Below are 19,885 nucleotides of genomic sequence, written 5' to 3' on the forward strand. Positions count from 1 at the left end.
ACGTGACTTCTTTAGAAACAAAACTCTTTTGTAGATACAGTACAATGCACCGAAAAACAATATTTCATTTTTATTTCCACTCCTGAAGCACTCTCTTCGTCTCATAGTAGCATTTACGCCAAATGCCCTTAATAATTTTTTTGTAAATATTCGAATCTCTCTTCCCCTATAGTTTCTCTTCTATAGCTCCCTCTTGTAATGCAAGTTGATGTTAGCGTGACATAATGACATCGAAGTATAAAGCAACACTAAATGGAATTGATTGCAAAAGTTTTCTTTATTTTATGATCAGTTTTTGGTCTGTTGGATCATCACCAGATGTGTCTTTGTCTTTAAAAATGTTGTAGCGAAGATGAACATAGAAGTAATTGCCTGAAGCTTTAACGCACGCCCTTTCGTCATGCCCCTTTTCCTTATCAATGGTTTCCTCATGAGTGTCTCCGCATCGATTCTGCGGAGAACCTTCTCACTTCTTATCTTTTCAGTTCACATAGTTGTCAACACCTTTCTGTAGCGTCTCACCTGGAAAGCTTATAATTTATCTTCTTCAGGGTTTCTTACAGCCAATGATTCACTTTCATACAATACTGTGGTCCAAACGTACATTCTCAGTTTCAGGTCTACGTACGATTCTACAAACCTGATACACGAGGAATGCCCTCTTTGCCTATGGGAGTCTGCTCCGTATATTCTACATGTTTCGTCCATCGTATTGGCAGGAGCCGAGCAAGGAGAACCAAAATTTGCGTTGGCAAATGCAGCAACTCGCTTAGGCAACACTGACTCTATTTCTTATTGTAGAAGCTACCTTAAAGAAAGGCAAAACCTAAGTTCATAACATTTCTCGATTTAGGGAATGCTTTTTACAATAGTGACTGGAATACGTTCTTTCAAATTATGAAGGTTATAGTGATGAAATACAGAGAGTGAAAGGCTATTTACAACTGGTTCAGAAGCCAGGCTGCAGTTTTAAGAGTCGAGGGACATGACGACAATGAGAAAGGGTTATAGCCTCACCCCAATGTTGTTGAAACATTAGACTGAGCAAGCAGTAAGTAAAATCAAGGATAAATTAGTAAAATGGAATAAGGTCCAAGGAAGAAACCTTAAAATATGATAAGCTATTCAAATACTGCAACATTTTAACTGGTAGCGATGTTTGAAGATCTTTGAAACCGTCACTGGCTATTAATGACAAATATGGCTTCAAATTAATAATTAAAAACTTAAAGATTTTGTTAGCGTCATTTTAACTTTTCCGCAGACAGAAAACGATTTGTAGTCGCAGTTGAACGGACTGTGTAGTGCATTGAAAGGAGCTTATTAAGACGAACAAAACTAAAATAAGACTCATAGAATGTAGTTGAATGTTTGGGGAATTATTTGAGAAAATGAGACACTAAAGTATTAGACATGTTCTGCTATTTGGGCAGCAAACAACTGAAGACGGCCGAAGCAGAGCAATATTAAATTCTAATCGACAATACCAAGGAAAGCATACCGGTGAGCAAGGAATTTGTTAACAATTACAATGTGAATATGAATGCTAGGAATACTTTTGTGAAGGTATTTGCCTGGAACGTAGCTATGTTCGAATGCTAATGATGCACGGCCAGCAGCACAGTGCAGCAGAGAAGAGAAGCCCCTGAAATGTGGTGCCACAGAAAACTGATGAAGATTAGTGTGGTGTGCGTACTGTAAGACCTTCGGTACACACACCATCAAATTATTTGACTTGTCGCTCTAACGAAGTAGGCGAGTGTCAGCAATATGTCTCGTGGTCTTATCGTGGCGTGTTTATCTTCTGCCGTTAGGTCAGACGATAGAAATGCCACTTGCACGCTTAGAGTAGCAGATTGACGGTGACCAACTTTAAACAGAACTTGATTAATTTGCACACACATTTATTAAAATAATAACAATCATAAACCTTACTTAACTTGATTCTGGATGCTATTTACAATTGACAATCTGAAGTTCCTTTGGTCTTGGTACGTTAATCTTATTCTCACATATCTCTGATACTTGACAAAGTGTCTATACATTTCTGTTCATGGCTATGTACAGGAATATGATAATCTTATTAGGCGCAGACTGAAACTTGACTATAGACTGGTACAGACTAATGGAGACTGACTAATCGGAGGTCTGTACAATCATTATAATACCTCGAGCGTTCAGGTATCACTGCGCGAGTGTGATCCGCGAGGAGAAAAGGTTCTACGTTAACAGCAATGTCATTGGCTGCGTTACATATTAATACGCGGATCGGCGGAAGCAGAATTTGGTCCGTCTTTATCGCAGCGCCATCTCGTAGTGCGGAGACGGATGAACGCTGCGCCTGCGCTGTTGTGCTTAGCGGGGCGCGCTCTAGTGGGAAAGTTGTGTACGCGCTGACTACGCGGAACTATGTACACAACTATTAGGCAGGTAGCTGGAGGAGGTTCTGCTTATAAATGGAGCAAAAGAAGCTGATAACTTTACTAAAAGAAGGGATCGGCGAATGGGAAGCGTCCTGAGGCATCACTGAAATCATCAGTTTGGTAGTGGAGGGGAGTCCGTGGATTCCCATTCTACAGTGTTGCTAAGAGACGAGAACAATAAGATACAAGTGCCGATAGTTATTTGAGAAAAGACTTGCACTGGATAGACTAGCGTGGAGAGATCAATCAATACAGTCTTCTAACTAAAGGCCACCATCATCATCACCACCACCACCACCACCACCACCACCAACCCACAACTGCAACAACAAAAACAACCGTAACAGCAACACCGAGCGAGGTGGCGCAGTGGTTAGCACACTGGATTCGCATTCGGGAGGACGACGGTTCAGTCCCGTCTCCAGCCGTCGTCATTTAGGTTTTCCGTGATCTCCCTAAACCGTTTCAGGCAAATGCCGGGATGGTTCCTTTGAAAGGGCACGGCCGATCTCCTTCCCAATCCTTCCCTAACCCGAGCTTGCGCTCCGTCTCTAATGACCTCGTTGTAGACGGGACGTTAAACACTAACCACCACCACCACCACCACGTAACAGCAACGTTATTATCCTTCACCAATATAAAAAAACACAAAATTTTATTGATATTAGCATCGTATCTGTAGCAGGTAGCGAAACAGTCTCCATTCCCTGTAAAGGAAAGAGGGGATTTAAAATTATAACTGTAGTCATTAATGCCTACCATACGAATTTTATGTGTTGAACCGTTATGATGTACTTCCATTGGCGGCGGTAACGTTTTATGTCGGATAAAACATAATATCCTTACGCCCTCAACGCCTTTCACTGTCAGGATTGAAGGCGTGGGGCCGGCACATAGCCCGTCCGTTATTAGCTCTCTAAAGGGCCGTCACTGGAAATGGGTAGCAGGCAGACACCTGGAAAACCGACATTTTCCGCCTCTGCCGAAAACGGCAGCGCCAGCACCGGTGCTTTGTGGAGAGGCAAGCGGCCTTGTCAACCTAATTAAAACAAAGCCTCTAATTACATGTGGGCGTACCGCACAACTGCGGTTATACGCCGGGCAAAAGGGTATCGACTTGCCGCCCCCGCGTTATTCACGCGGCCGCCGCCACCCCCGCCTCGCGGCCCCCGGTTACCTGCGGCACAAAAGCTATTGTCTATTTAACAAGGGCGGGAGCGGCGCAAACAACTGACGGGCTCCCACCAAGTGCACAGTGGTCGGGCTGCGCCGCCAAATATTTGTCCCAAACTAATTCGCTCTGCTGTGCTGTACTGTGTTCCTCCGGCAGCAGTTCACCAGCGCGCGGCGCCGTGGCGGGATGTGGCCCGCGTATAAATTTGCTGCGGGACTTAATTTCCTGCTATGACCTCGTCGTGCTCCTCACGTCAATAGCTAGTACCCACCGTGTAGCAGAAATCACGTGGATGCGACTCAGTTTGGTACACCAGGGTTGAAATCCGAGATGAACACACACACTGACACAAATGGACGAAAAAATATGATCTGCACACATTCACTGCTTTTCCTCTGTCCGCAACAATATATATGTCCCTGAAATAAATCCGATCCCCCGGTTCCGACCAAAGTTTAAGGGAGGTTTTCCGTGGTTATCGGGTAAAAGCCTGGGAAGTATTTCCAATTGCGATTTCCTCTGTGCTTCTCCCAAAATCTTGAGCATTGAGCTGAAAAGAACTGTGACTCGTATCTCAGAGAGTCTGCTCAACAAAGCGTGGGGAATGAAACGTAAAACAAAATATTCAAGTCGATACAAAACTGCAGTGTTGAAAGTGCTTTCGCTACCTGTGTTGCACGACCTTTGTAAGTTGTGAGGAAGGTAGGAGTATCTGCATAAATGTTACTACTTGTACATTCGTGTGATATTAAAATAGAAACTAAACAATCGAAAATGTGAATTAGAAACTGCGTCTCTGCCATCACTAACTGTGTTTATGTTACAGTGGTTAGAAATGTGATTAATGATAGAGCAAGCAAATTTATTTAAATATCTGCTTTGGTTTGTGTATGATGTTTCCAATAGAAGGATATTATTTATAACGGCATCATGTAGTGTCAGACAGCTGCGGAAACGTATAAAATACTGAGAATCGAAAAAAATTCAAACCAGATGTTATTTTCGTAATATATGATTGACACTAAACTACCAAAATAAAAGTATATAAACACTGTAGATACGACGCTTCCGAAATTTTAAAACAGTAATGCTGAGAAATATGTTTGCAAATGTGGGTATTCCATCCGAACTGTCTACATAAAAGCCAGGAAACATAGGTAAAAGATAAAATCACTGTAGGCTTTCAAGTCAGGCTCATTTTTTGTGACGTTCAGGGAGCGATAATACTGGCCCACCCTAGACAAGCTGTAATCAAAAGATTCATTAGTTTCAGAACAGAAATCCCACTACCATAACATATGTGGAGGTAAATGAATAAAAAAAAATAGCATACGAAAGGGAAGATTAAACATTCCGGCTATGACAGAATCACTAGAGACGGACCACAAGCTCGTATTTGGGAAAGACAATGAAAATGCTCGTAACGCCTTTTATGAACCAAGCACCCCGATAGATGGGCTACGAGGTTTAGCCAAATAGCAGAAAACAAATTTAGATATGAGACCAATCTCCTTCCACAGCGCCAGCTGATTTGATAAAAAGAAGACGAACTAAGAAGTCGTAGGAAACAAAATGGGGAACAAGAAGAAAAGAACGGTACTTTCCCGGTGACTCATAATTCGGTTGTATATTGTTTGTTATATATATGAAATGTGAGGGACTCAAGATTCTTGAGATCAAACTCTGGATTTTCCCTCTTTTTCTGCTTTCTTTCAGTGTGTTTTTTCAGTTTTATTAGGTCTCTCCACATTAGTTCCTTTTCATGTGTGTCAGGGCGCTGATGACCTCGATGTTGAGCGCCCATAAACCCCAACACACACACACACACACACACACACATCAAACTCTGGAGACAAATGTCTACTTTCGTTCCCCTTCTGTTGAGAAAGCAACTGAACTTCATCGAAAAGTGATAGCCTTTGTATCTTTCGTGATGTGATCAGTCATCCTTTTTAGTCACAAGTATCTTATATGATATATTGGAACAACTATAGGTGAATTGAGTATATTACATTTTTTTACGATAGCTTTATCATGTGCCCAGTATTTTAACCCACGTTATCATTAAGAAACAACGAATTCTCTACTTGTAAGCTATTCCCCCTCTATGGGAGATGTGATTTACACGTGTGCAGAATTTATTTCGTCTTCCTTTATTTATTTTTTCTTCCTCCTGTACAGGCAGAATACAACTGAAAATCGCTTGTAAACGCTCTTACATATTGCGTATCACCCAATAACGAGACAGTTGGAGCTACATGACATTTCTCTGCTTGTTGATAACTGCATTATGCTCACACGACGTGCTCTCTCCATTACGGCAACTGTTAAGAAATTCAACTGTTTTAATTAGGAAAGGATTCGTTGCGATAAGTTTATTAGAATAGAAGCACAATTAAAAATGGATTTATGGCTTTCAGTGCCTTCATGGAACGATACAAAATTTAAAAAAACTATCCCTTTTGTATACATGTGCTTTACACTAAAACAGAAACAGCCAAACCCACCTCAGTAGTGCCAAGCATGTACCTAACCAAATACGCTCCTATTAGAGTTATTAACCGATATGTCTAATGCTCAGATGACGTCAAACCGTATTCTAATTCGCAAGTGTCACACACTAAAGCAAACATAGAACCATTTTTATTGACTATAAATCGTTTCAATTCACGTCTCCCAAAAGTCTGAATTCTTACACGGAAACCATGCTAACAACGACCTTGAGACAAAAAAATGATTTATATGCCATAATCAAGAAAATACAGACCTTTATCGCTAGCTAGTTGTAGGCTTACTTGAGAAGTGTGTCAGGTTGCTGTACTGAGCAGCTGTCTTCAGCGCAAATGGATGGCGCTACATGAGCAGCTGAGCTCTTCGATTGCGCTTGAGCTGCCCTCAGAGTAATACATGGTGGCAAGTGTCGCTTCATCGGAGTTCTCGGTAGCATAATATCCAAGATATGCTTCACTTTCACCAACGATTGTGCTGAGCACTTCGACCCGCACCATAGACTTCTGTCTAGTACTCCATCACGACGCCATCTCCTAATGTGACGGGGTTGGGGAGCAGGAAAACAGATTTCATCATTATTTGTAGCCTCTGTTGAGTGTTCTGCAGCCAGTGTTGTGAATAAATATTCATCCAGAACTGTAACTGACATGCAGTAAAATTCTTATGAGTACTTTTCCACTCCTGCAATTCTACAATTCTTAATAGTACACTCAACAAACATAAAATTATCATGCCCTATTTCGTGCATTCCCTCTATTTCGTGCCTTCCCTCTATTTGGAAGGTACTATTCTTGCAGCGAAGCGGTGATATCACAGAGAAACTAATCTGTAACATAAGAATTCACCGTAAGTATTTGTATTCTAAATTCTTCGAGATGAAAAAACACGGATTCCAACCAGTGTCTGCCTGTTGCTTCACCCAGCGACCTCACCATGTACTCCTCTGTGGCTGGAAGTGCCGTAATGTCGGCCACAATGCGTCCAATGTTTTATTTCCAAGAGCAGTTTTCCAATCAAGCGTCGAGTTGACACCAAGTCATTAAAACGGCTGGGTACACGTAATTATTCAGGAGTAACTGATACTTCATCCTATTTTCTTAAATTGCAAACTGTATGAGAAAAAGTATCTAGACGCGTATGAGTATTAGTGGCCATTAATATGAGTTACGTCCATCCTTAGCTTTTCTGATGGCTTGAGCTCCATTGAGGACACTTTCAATAACTAGGATGTCTGTAGAGGAATGGTAAAAATTTCTTCCTCAAGAGCCGTAACAAGAGAAGTAGTGATGTTGGATCCTGGGTTCTGAAGCGTTCTGACTCATCCAGAAGTTGTTCTGTTCATGCTGGTCGTTCCTGAAGTATTATTGCATTATAATAGGTTGCACTGTCGTGTTGATGTCTTCATCGCCTCCAACTGTTCATCTATTCTAAGCAGTAGCAGCCTTGTAAAATTTCTTCAAGTCAGTTGTAGGGCAACACCAAGGCCACTGCAAGGGGCATTGTTGGAAAATTTATTCAAGATGAAACATCCAAGGTGGCAACCATAGATGTTACAACTTTGCAGTAACGTCATGACCAGAATTCAAATTTAGGTGGGAAAAAAGTACAATAGGGACACCTCCGCTAACCTAACATAATTCACTTCCCCTCACCCTCCCTAATTCCCCTCCCCTCACCCTCCCATTCCATGCCTTCCTCCATTTGGAAATTGGCGCGAAAAGGAATGTGCTGGGCCGCTGGATACGATGGACGTAAATTTTTATTTCGTATGCATTGTTTATGTAAACGAATTGGCAGTAGTTTCCCTCAGTGGGTTTACCTTGAGGTCAGGAGCCCATCTGACCTAGTTAACAAAACCAACACCAGAGGGCACTGTCGACCCTTCCACTCTCTACTCCTGTGACATACCGTAGACTGGGGTTACTTTGGGATTGCAGGGGTAACATTGGGACCGACGGTTGTTTTTCAGTTTTAAATCTCCCTCCGCCACGTAAGAGGCCGATCGTCGTATTTTTCATGGCTGACTGCAACGTTAGTGTGTGCTGCCATCTTCCGGCCGTATTCGAAAGCTTTCTCCCCACCACCGATGGCACAGGGCATTGCTGTTTTCTTGGCGCCTTTTTCTACGATCTGTGGTGTTATGCTAACTTTCTATTGTGGGACAAAAACTGTCGTTTGAAGAGTGTTGTCGGCTATTTACATTTCTTTGTTCATGTCATAACACAGTTTTAGAGCAGTCAAATCAAAATTATTTACGAATGCTTCTTCATGACCGACAAATTTGTGAAAAATGATACATTAGTGGGGTTACTTCGGGACTGTCCCAAAGTTGCATTTAAGAAGACTCAGTACACGAAATGAACTACTTTACTATTTTAATTAATATTGCAAAACCCATTCTCATTGACATTTAATAAAAACAAAAAATACAGCAGTTCTCACTGTCCCAAAGTAGCCCCCCAATCATTAGTAGTGCATTTTACATATGAAACTGCAGATGTCCCAAAGTTAGTCTGATAATAAATTCTCTTTCAGGCTTCCAGAATGGGGAGAACATACAAGCGTCCCATTGGCGCACGAGGATACAGGAATTATACGGAAGACACTTTGAAGAAAGCTCTCTATGCCATCACATCTAAAACGCTGTCAATTCGGAAGGCATCTCAGAAATATGGCATTCCAAAGAATATCCTTCACCTAAAAAGTCAGCATAAGCACAGCGGATTTGTTGGTCGTAGGACTGTTTTCTCAAAAGAGGAGGAAGAAAGTTTCGTCCATCATATCGTGGTGATGACAAATTTCTGGAGATGCCTCGTAAAGTCGTATCTTGACCGTATCGGAAGACAAGAACAGAGATTCAAAGACAATTTTCCAGGTAAAGAACGGGCACAGGGCTTCCTACTCAGAAACAAACAGGTATTCTCTCAAAGCACTGCAAAGAACATCTCCTATGCTCGCGCTGCCATTGATGAAGACGTCATTAACCAGTTTTTCGATCACTTAGAAGAAGAACTTGCTGGTGCTTCGCCCGACAGGATTTGGAACTATGAAGAAACAAATTTGTTAGACGACCCAGGCAATGACAAGATCATTACAAAAAGGGGGACGAAGTATCCTGAAAGAGTTCAAAACTCTTCTAAAGCATGTACCTCGATTATGGTTTGCGGGAATGCTGCCGGAAACTTGGCGCCCCTGTACGTCAATTATAAGGCAGAAGAATTATGGACGACGTGGACTGAGAATGGACCGCTAGAAGCTCGTTACAGTAGGTCCAAATCTGGATAGTTCGACAGCCATACTTTTGAAGATTGGTTTATCTACCTCATGTTGCCCATTTTGCGGCGCCAAGATGGCGTGAAGGAGCTAATTGGAGACAACTTAAGCTCCCATATCAATATACAAGTGCTGCATCTTTGTGAACAACATAATATAAAGTTCGTTGCTTTGGCCCCAAATGTAATTCATCTCCTGCAATCTCTCGAAGTGTCCTATTTTCTGCCAATGAAGGTCCGCTGGAGGAAGATCCTTTCCAACTGGAAAGCATCCTCTGCTGGAAGTCGCTGCACATCGGTACCAAAGGATCAGTTTCCTCGCCTTCAAAAAAATTTGTGGAACGACCTTCTTAGCTCTGGCTCCAACTTGCAGAGTGGTTTTCATAAGTCTGGATTGTATCCTGCCAACAGGAAACAAGTCCTCAAGAGACTGCCATCACAAGGGATGGCAGTTGAAAAAACTGCAGCTATAGGAGACACTTTCCTGGAGACAATTTAGAAGCGCAGAGAAGAGCTTACCAAACCCCTTCAGACAAAAAGGTGAAAGAAACTGACCGACCAGGCAAAAGTATCTCTGCAGAAGAGGTAGAAGAATCTGTACCATCTACATCGAAGGCAAGCCAGCCCAAACTGAGAGGACGAGGTAGGCAAGAAGAAGTGACAGATAACTCCGACTCTGATGGAGAAGATGTGATGTCCCTCCAAGATACAGATGACAGCCTAGGATCAGAAGATTTTAGTGATGTATTCACTGGTACCATCGCTATCCACGAAGGAAGCAGGATACGGGTACCTGAGGTGTCTCACCTAGAAATCGAAGATTTAAATGAAGGACAGTTTGTAATTGTGAATTTTGAGGGAGGGTTCCTCTATCCACGAAAAATAACTGAAATTGTAAGCGACTGTGAAATTCGTGTCAGTGCAATGATGAAATCTGGTGCTCATTGGAAGTGGCCTAAAAAGCCTGATGATATTGTCTACAACATACATGAGGTTCTTCAAACCATTAATACTCCTCAACAATTAAGCCGTCGGGAGATTTTTACCATTCCTGAGCTAGCACTTTATTCAGGCATTGTTTAGATCCTTTAAATGTTTTATGTTGATGACTGTACAGGATTTTGAAACAGTGATTCATTAAGATTTGCATGTGTTTTTACAAATGTGTCATTGTATCTGTATTTTTCATCTTTAACAATATCAGCATTTTTTTATACCTGTATTTCTAGTTTTATGTAACAATACAAGCTATGAAACAACATCTATTTGGGTAACATTAGGACAAACCCTACTTTCCTGTTTCAAATATAGCAAAAACGTAGCTGTCCCAAAGTTACACACCTTGACGAGGTAAAATTAGTACAACTTTAGATATCTTCCTTAAAAGACCTAGTCATTTTTCAGATGTCTTATAGTCCTTTTTGGATAGAGGAAGGTTAAAGGAATCATTTGAGACTGGGAAGACATCAATATCTTTGCTCACTTTGAAAGAGCATGTGAAAAACCACAAAACCCGTCCAAAAATGACCCCAGTTTACGGTAATCCAAGATGCCGGTCTGGGGAAAAAATGATGGGGAAAAGACACTGTCTGTGACTAGCTGCTGGGCTGGAAGGATGGACGTAGTTGTTTACTCTGTGTTCTATGTGTTCAACGGATGAGATGTCTTTGCTGGAGGAGGGAGAGTTGACCTGGTACATTAGATGTAATCGTGCAGCTGAGGACTGTGTCCATAGCCACCTGCATCACATTGGAAATACCACTGCCCAAAGCGTGAGAGCTTTGTAGATGATGCAAGAATACTTAAACAACTTGCGAAGTAATTACATGTTTTATTCTGAAGGATACCACAATCATCACACCTGAACACAGACTCTAAAACATTACTTCGACATAGATATGAAACCAGTCCTGAGAGAATTCGTGACCTTTTTTGAGCACGAACTGCTTATGAAGTCACAAAATCCAGTTGATTATACGCTTCCAAAATGATCGCTGCACACTATTTTGCTTCTGGATTGAAGTATATATCACCACACTTTAACACTGACTCTAAAAAGATCGCGGCACACTTGAGAAACCTACCAGAGACGTTTCACGCCCTTTCATGGGAATCACATCCAGAAACCGATATCAGATGCAGTGTCTGATGTTACATTCCGAAACGACGATATTTGGAAGTCTAAATAAATATTTATGTAGCTCTAAACAAGACGATCGCCGTTTTTCGAGTCTTAGCTGCTTGTTCAAGGTTCTGCCAGAGACAGAGAAAACATTTCTGAGTCCTCCAGCTGCTGTGGTGTTCATCACTTTTCTGAAACGATGAGTGGCCTTAATTTATATTCTCTCGTGGAGTCAGGGACGTTATTTTCCTCAATTCTCAATTCTCGAAGCTCACACTGGTGTCCAAACACATGGAAAATCAGAACAAATACACAAACTGTATTCCTAGCACTGTCCTACAGACGTGGAAAAAGGCTGGAATTTTCGGTGAATTTCGGGGTCCTACAGATGTTGGTCTGGAGACTTTCTAATGCCACAATGGCAGGTGACGGACAGGATCCCGCCTGTCTGGACCAGAACAGGATGGTCTGTTTGGACTTGTCTCTGAACATTCGAACAAAGAAGGCACCACATGACTCCCAGACGCCACAGAACTTTCCATTGATTCCTTGTCCCCACGTTATTCAAACCAGTCTGTAGTGGCTCCTATGCCCAACACGAAGGATGTCTTGTGTCATGAAACTAATTGTGATGGAGCATTCTGATTGGTTCTTATTGCATTTACCCGCAAAACTGCTGCTGCTACTGGTGTGGAATCACAGTATGCAATTTTCTGCAGATAGACAAATTACAAGACTTTCATCGGCAGAACTATTCAGTACCGATCGAAAAACACATATAGCAGTCATATTGCGCTGACAGTTAAAAGTGGTATATAGATAATGAAATACGGAAACTATAGCCAAAGACATTTCCTCAATTACACTTCTCTGCTACTATCGAGGAAAGCTTGAATTTTCCGTCGTGAAACCCGCCAAACTGCCGCTGCTGAAGGTGTGTGAGCACTGTCCGCCATTTATCTGGAGACGAACAAATTAGGAGGCTTTAAGCGACAAAATTATTTTGTAACAGACCGAAAGAATCATATTGCACTGACAGTTAATCACTGTAATGGTGGTGTACAGATCATGGAGTACAGAGACACATTTTCTCAGGTATGTGTTTTAAACCATAAAAAGCAGTATCTACAATGTGCTTCTCTGTGCTCCCTGCAAATCATAAACTTTCGCTATTACTAAAAGATAGTTACTGTATTGCGACTATTTACTGTATGACTATTGAGGTAATAGTGATACATGGAAACTGACTGCCGTGTTTGATGCTTCCCTGGAAAAAAGAGCATCATTTGCCTCTAAACTGACTTGCATTTGCTTGAAAGGATGACAGAAAGATGATGGCGCGATCTCTTGAGATGGAGTTGTAATGAGTTACGATTTCATGGTAGACTGATGATGCATTCTATAGAGAGAAGGAGATGTTACTACAGGTCATTTATCGCGCATTTAACCATTTTTTCCGCTGTTCTGTCATGGTGTATCAGCTGTGTGCCATAACCTGCACTCGACTTGTAAATTGCTGCATGTTCTATGAGCGTCTTAGAGCACTATCTGCTTGAGATTGTTAAAAGCAAACCTGTCAACCATTAGAGGAGTTCCAACTCATGTGCAATTATGATGAAACATGCCCATCCTGCTTTTGGCATCCCCCTCCAGACGAAAGAAGACTTACGCGACGTAATTCATTTGCCTACGGCATCTTGGGACATGAAATCGAGTCATCGGTTCCATGACTATCGTGATTCAAAGCTTCGTGTTTGTCTGTTTGCCTGTTTCCTTGTAAGAGCAATTCTCCGTTACAAACTCAAATTTTTTGTAGGACTGATGTAAGCCTAATATAATTTCTGAACCACTTTCGGATGTGAACAGTGGGAAATACACATCTTCGGAAAGCTATACTGTGCATATATCAATAAGATTTTATGTGCTAAGGAAGTAGTTGTATCTTCTTAAAGTTTGTCCCCTATGTGAATGGAATAGAAAACTTGGAGGATGGATTTAAATCAGATGTTAGACATTTATGTTCTGCATTAGGGTGCACGTACTTACGTTTTACGATCATTTCTCTCTTAACTACGTTTTCTTCGAACTGACTGCAGACGCTAGAACAATACTGTAGAATGGATAGTGCAGTAAAATGCTTCAAACTCTGTCCGTCTGGAGCTCCATCAAGCATAAAACCACACATTTTCTTCTTAAACGTTTATTACATCATCATAACACTTTCATGTGTCTATACACCGACAAGGGGTGCTAATCTCTTCGACATATGGGCGTTTCGAGAGATTTTGTGCACTTGGATTGGTGCCATGAGTGAAATTGGTGCGGAACAGAAATTACAAACTCGGCTTGCTCTGTTTCTTGACGAGGCGTGGAATGCAGCAGTCTATTTCTGGTCAGCTACAGATTAAATCGGTGACAGAGGTGCAAGGAGGATTGATGAAAGACAATGTGAGGAGATCTTTCAGTCTCTAACCTTATCCTAAGAATGCCAGAATACTCACACTTCCATTTGCCTAGGGAAAGATGGGCAATCGTAATCGTAAATTACGCACTATGATCGAAGTGCTAGAAATATGTAGATCGCTGTCTGGTATACTTTTAGATATATATGTTGAAGAATTAACAATGAATTGTGGCACAGTGCAGTTATCTATCTTCATTCGCAATCTAGTACATGGCACTCACAAAGTAGAGGATGGGTGGTTTAGCGATAATTCACAAACGGGAAAGCAAACAGCCATGTTACTGGTCAGTGATAAAATTACGGAAGTAAGTTGGTAAAATTCCTACAATAAACTGCTCTATCAACTTTGATGCTTGTTACTGTACATCAACATTCTCTTTTCCAGCCCATCCATCCACTGGTTCGCTGTGGATTACCACATAATGATTGACAGGCGATGAAACTTTACACTGGTCTGTGCAGGTGACTTCGACATCTGACCACCTACCTCCAATAGATCAATACCTGTACATTTAATAGAATCGCCATGTATGCTCGATGCCAGCACGTGGATGGTATTTGTTTTTGATATGTATATTGGAAGACAGGAGCGTGGTAAAATCTTATCAAAAGTTCATGTTGGATGACATTAGCGGAGTTTTTATAGTTTGTAGGCTATTTTCTCTGTTGGATGGTAAAAAAACACAATGATAGAGATAATCTTTGGGGTGACAAGCATGAATGCATCATGAGGGATGCAGATCTCCTTAGGACTGCAGTACATGTATGTAGTTTGATGATGAATCGCAAAGGAGTAGCAAAATTGTCATTCTTCTCCCAGTTCCTGTAACTGCATGTACTGTCTTTTCCACTACCTCATGTTGCAGGAGATAGCATAGATTTGTGTTGGACTTACACAACATACACCATTGGTGGAGCTACGATAACATGCTCCCACTTTCACCAGGTGAGGAGAAAAGACGGTCCTGTTGCATTAACTTCTGCAGGTTGAAGAAGGTCTTCGATATTGAGCTCTCTGATGTCTTCTCAGTTCCGGCTTAAACTGGGACAATAATGTGGATTAAGCTGCAGGGAGGGTGAGACTGAGGAACAGTTACAAGATGCATAGGGGCTGTCTAAAACAATGCTGGGCTCTTACAGTGGCACAGTTGCACATAGTTCTGAAAAGGGTGACTCATTTTGTGGTATAAGTGTGCCATGACATGATCAACCAGTGGCTGTAATAAGTAACACTAGAGCGGTGGAGTTTCTGACATTGTTAAAACGGTGGAAAGGGCACATTTTGACCCCACGTAAAATATTTTCATAGTTGACTTAATCACTGTTTTAGCATTTGTTAATCAACACTTTATTTCTAATAATCCCAACAATTATAAATAATAATTTCTAATTTATTTGAATAACAATGTACCATACAAATTTATGTTGCTCCTGCTAACAAGTTCCTCAACTATAGATTTTAATTTATTAACTATTCATACAACCTTCTAGACACATTTAGTATATTTGGTCCATTTTACTGTCATATATGTTTCACAAACAGGTCTGTATTACTTTTCACTCAAGTCATTAGAAGCTGCTAGAAGCACTTAGCGCAAGTAGTTTTATTTTTACGTGCACGATTTCCGCACATAGCTTTGTGGCACTTTACACAGTTTTCGCTGGTCTTGTGGCCTTCGCAGAGGCTGATTTGGCACTTCCTCTGGTTTCTATGTGATTTCAATCCCATATCTTCTTCCTTTGCCTGATGTTCTTGCTTTTTCGTTCCTTGAATCCATTTGCCAGTTGAAGTATGAACTACTTCGTTTCCATTTCCTTATTCGTAACCATGTTATTGATGAAACATGCATTTGTTGCTGCCTTGTCCAGAATGTTGAAGAACACATGCATTGCCCATCTCCTACATATGTATATCTACGGGTCATTTGATCAACCACATCCACCCTGTACTTTGTTTGCAATGTAAAACATTACGGTTTCAGGATTTCCTTTTTTTCTTGCTTAGTTTTACTTCAGCATGCTGTGTACTGGGAAGAATAACAATTTTATTCCTCTTTTCTTGGTATACAGTCAAGATGCAGTCTGTGTTTTCTCTATTGTGGTGGAGTGTGTTTCAGCATTCGGCTTCCTTACTTCACTGGGGTTTTCGTTGTGGATCTTGTTCATTGTACCAACTAATGATGTTTCCTTTTTTTGAGTTTTTTAGCAAGTTGAAGAGACGTAAAGAAGTGGTCTGTGGTCACATTTGTTCTTTGATTTACAAATGGCTCCATGAGACACGGAACGATGTACTCTCCAAGTGGTTGTTTCTCTCTATGTGTGACCTCTTTGCTGAGGTATGGGAAAGCATTACATATATATTTTGTCGTTACATCAACAGCCAACCAGAATTTGGGACCATATTTGTCTGGTTTGTTGGACATGAATTGAGTAAACTGCATCTTGTTTTGTTTAGTAACAGCTGCTGATTATACATGTTCGAGAAAATGTTTCACAGATAAAGACTGCCGGAGTGACACAACATAAGCTACGGCGGACTGGAATGTACATATGCCCAACTACAACAATGAAGAGCTACTGCTTTGCGTTACTGCTCACTGTTGCCATCATATTATTGGATAATTTACTTATATTCATAAGAGAAGCTATGGTGGGGTCAAATTGGCCACTTCTGCCATTCTAGGTATACTGAATGAAATGGTGACGAAAATTATATTTTGTAAGTACTAAAGTATCTTCAGAAAGAGGAGAAAAAATTAGAAAAAGCCATATAATTTCATTAATGAAGGAAATGAATTGAATATGACAATGAATGAAACTTGTACGACAGGAGTCATTTTAACCACTTCCGCCGTTCTAGTGTTAAAATACATCTCCATTGGATTCAATGCAGGTATGTGGTTGAATGGAAAGACTGGATTCCAAATCGCTTGCATCATTTCTACTAGAAAGCATTATACTATAGACCTGAAAAGACAGAGTAGTCGTCACAGGATTTTGTACATTTCTTGTGACCTCAGTCTAGTGTTGAATTTTTTTAAAATGATTCGTCACACAGCACACGATCGACCGTATGTCAGTCAACCATCATCCTCCTTCACCTTTAACCCCGTGGATAAATCGCAGAACCTGTGATATGCCACTGGGATAGAATGCATTACAAACACTGTTTGTTAGGGTGAGAAATATCTAGAGGCAGCATGAAAGAGTTGCAAATATCAGCTTAAAACCATGTTCTCTGGCTGATTCACGTTCAAATTTCGGTGACTTTATTACCCATTTTCGGTCTGTTAATACACACCCCGCAATCACCATCTGCATTTAATGTTGTGGCATTTGTGTGGAAGACCAATTCAGGAGCAGTGCCATACCTCAAGTTATAAAGCTTGTATAGTTTTTAGAGTGGATACTTGTGTGTGCCTGTAGAAGGAACACAGCGTTTTATGCAAGGTGACAGTGACATTTGCCATTGCGACCGTGTTTTTAACATCTGGTGGCTTGTAAGACGATAACATCTATCTTCCTAAGACTCAGTGACACTACTCACAAGAAAGACAAATAAGGCATCTCCATCCATCGTGGATTTTCGGGCAGTATTGTTTGGTATCGCCACCATTCAGTTACTGGCGTGGGACGAGAGTTATTCAGAAAATAAGGAACGATCGGTCGCGAAATAGAAAATACAGTGAAAATCTGATGAATCTTTGCACAGATGCGTTGGGCCCTGTGTCTAGTACGCCTGTCGATTGCATCACGTCATTATTTCCAGTTCTGAGCTCACAGTGAGAACTTAAAGATGGCTAGAAATTAGCGTCTCCCGTCAAGTATAAGAGCCTGGCGAAAGACTTCGCCTGAAATTATGCAATCTACATAACAAAACTGTCATGCGGATCGTTCTACACAATTATTCTCGGATGCACTGTGCATAGGTAATTAAGATGCTTCTGCAGCGTTTTCGATGGGAAGTGTCTGATCACTCACAATACAGCTTGTAACTGGCTACCCCTGAGTTTCATCTTTGCCCAAATGAACCGCTGGTTATGAAGACAATATTTTGACATAGACAACGAGCTGCAGTCCAGAGTAGAAAATCGTCGAGAAGCACTGGCGGCTGTCTTCTATAACGAGGGAATTAATAGGTTGGTACAACGCTACGACAGATGTTTAAGTCTGAGCGGCGACTGTGTACAGAAGTAGGTGGAAGGTGTAGCTAACCGTTGCAAATAAAACAATTTTGATTTTCACTGTGGTTTCCATTTCACGATCTATCGTTCCTTACTTGCCGAATAGCCCTCGTAGTATAGTTAGCAGGGGATGTGTGATAGATGTGCTGTGATCAGCGGGCTTATAAAGTGTGGGTGCTGTGGTCAGTGTTCTGACAAGTGCAAAGAAAATGACTATGTTCTGTCGTAAGGGGAGGAATGGATTTGATGTTGTGACAGCCATAAGAGGAATGAAAAATTTTTTACGTACAAAATAATAGCAATTCATAAGAAGGATATAGATTTTCATATTTCCAGAGCCATAGCCGTAAGGAGGGGGTATTTCTGATACTTCGTTCATCGTCGAATATCGTCAGATTGAGACTACCATCGTAATATTTAATTGTAAATACAACGATAGTTATGAGACTGGTTTCCTACAATAATTCTGCCTGACATGCTGGGAGGTGGTGGCGGAAGTAGTCTGTTACCGGACCGATTGACATTTCTGGCTTACGACGGGAGCTGTCGAACAAGACGCGCTGAATTACAGGAATCCAGCTGACCTAAGTGTCGCCCTCTAGGCTGGTGTAAAGCGAACAAATACTCAGTATGTGTTGGACATTCTTCGTGATCACGTTTATTCTCCGTGGAAATTTGAGAAGATTTAATACGGACGTGTTTGTGCTGGAAGTTACCCTCCCAAGTAGATTGACCGGTTGACTGTTTCTACACGTTTCTTGTCTTTATTCGGTTGAGAAAACATCAATTGTGAAGAGTGTTGTGCGCATGTAGATGGTGCAAAACAGGACGAAGAGACGTTTGTTGGTACTCCAGACATGAGAAACACCTTAGATGCTTTTGTAAAGTACAAAGATGATTTGGAATATGTTATATGATTGGCATTGGTACTCATTAAAGAACACGAGTGCGACTACCATACCCCTCTATTTTTTCGAGTTTTCGCGTAAAGATCTTCACAGACGAGGTAAGTTTCTAATTACTCAGTGGTTTGCAGCACGTCCCACTTCTCTGCCCCTTCCAGAGTTATAGTTCACACCCTTTATCGTCAGAATTAAACTACATCTACATCTACATGATTACTCTGCAATTCACATTTAAGTGCTTGGCAGAGGTTTCATCGAACCACAATCATACTATCTCTCTCTCATTCCACTTCCGAACAGCGCGCGGGAAAAACGAACACCTAAACCTTTCTGTTCGAGCTCTGATTTCTCTTTTTTTATTTTGATGATCATTCCTACCTATGTAGGTTGGCCTCAACAAAATATTTTCGAAATCGGAAGAGAAAGTTGGTGACTGAAATTTCGTAAATAGATCTCGCCGCGACGAAAAACGTCTTTGCTTTAATGACTTCCATCCCAATTCGCGTATCATATCTGCCACACTCTCTCCCCTATTACGTGATAATACAAAACGAGCAGCCCTTTTTTGCACCCTTTCGATGTCCTCCGTCAATGCCACCTGGTAAGGATCCCACACCGCGTAGCAATATTCTAACTTCTAGCAGAGGACGAACGAGTGTAGTGTAAGCTGTCTCTTTATTGGACTTGTTGCATCTTGTAAGTGTCCTGCCAATGAAACGCAACCTTTGGCTCGCATTCCCCACAATATTATCTATGTGGTCTTTCCAACTGAAGTTGTTCGTAATTTTAACATCCAGGTACTTAGTTGAATTGACAGCCTTGAGAATTGT

General features: G+C 41.3%; 1 protein-coding gene across 1 annotated transcript in view; it reads right to left on the minus strand.

The window, feature by feature from the left end:
- Positions 1-2,686: 2,686 nt before the first annotated feature.
- LOC126252315 (alanine and glycine-rich protein-like) overlaps positions 2,687-19,885 on the minus strand; it is an 81,409-nt gene continuing 64,210 nt past the window's right edge. The window contains exons 4-5 of the mRNA XM_049953200.1: positions 3,545-3,600; positions 2,687-2,743 (exon numbers count right to left, since the gene is read on the minus strand). Coding sequence (XP_049809157.1) covers positions 2,687-2,743; positions 3,545-3,600 — 113 coding nt within the window. The remainder of the gene's footprint in view (positions 2,744-3,544; positions 3,601-19,885) is intronic.

This window comes from Schistocerca nitens, chromosome 4, assembly GCF_023898315.1.
Source record: "Schistocerca nitens isolate TAMUIC-IGC-003100 chromosome 4, iqSchNite1.1, whole genome shotgun sequence".
In the NCBI taxonomy this organism is placed as follows: domain Eukaryota; kingdom Metazoa; phylum Arthropoda; class Insecta; order Orthoptera; family Acrididae; genus Schistocerca; species Schistocerca nitens.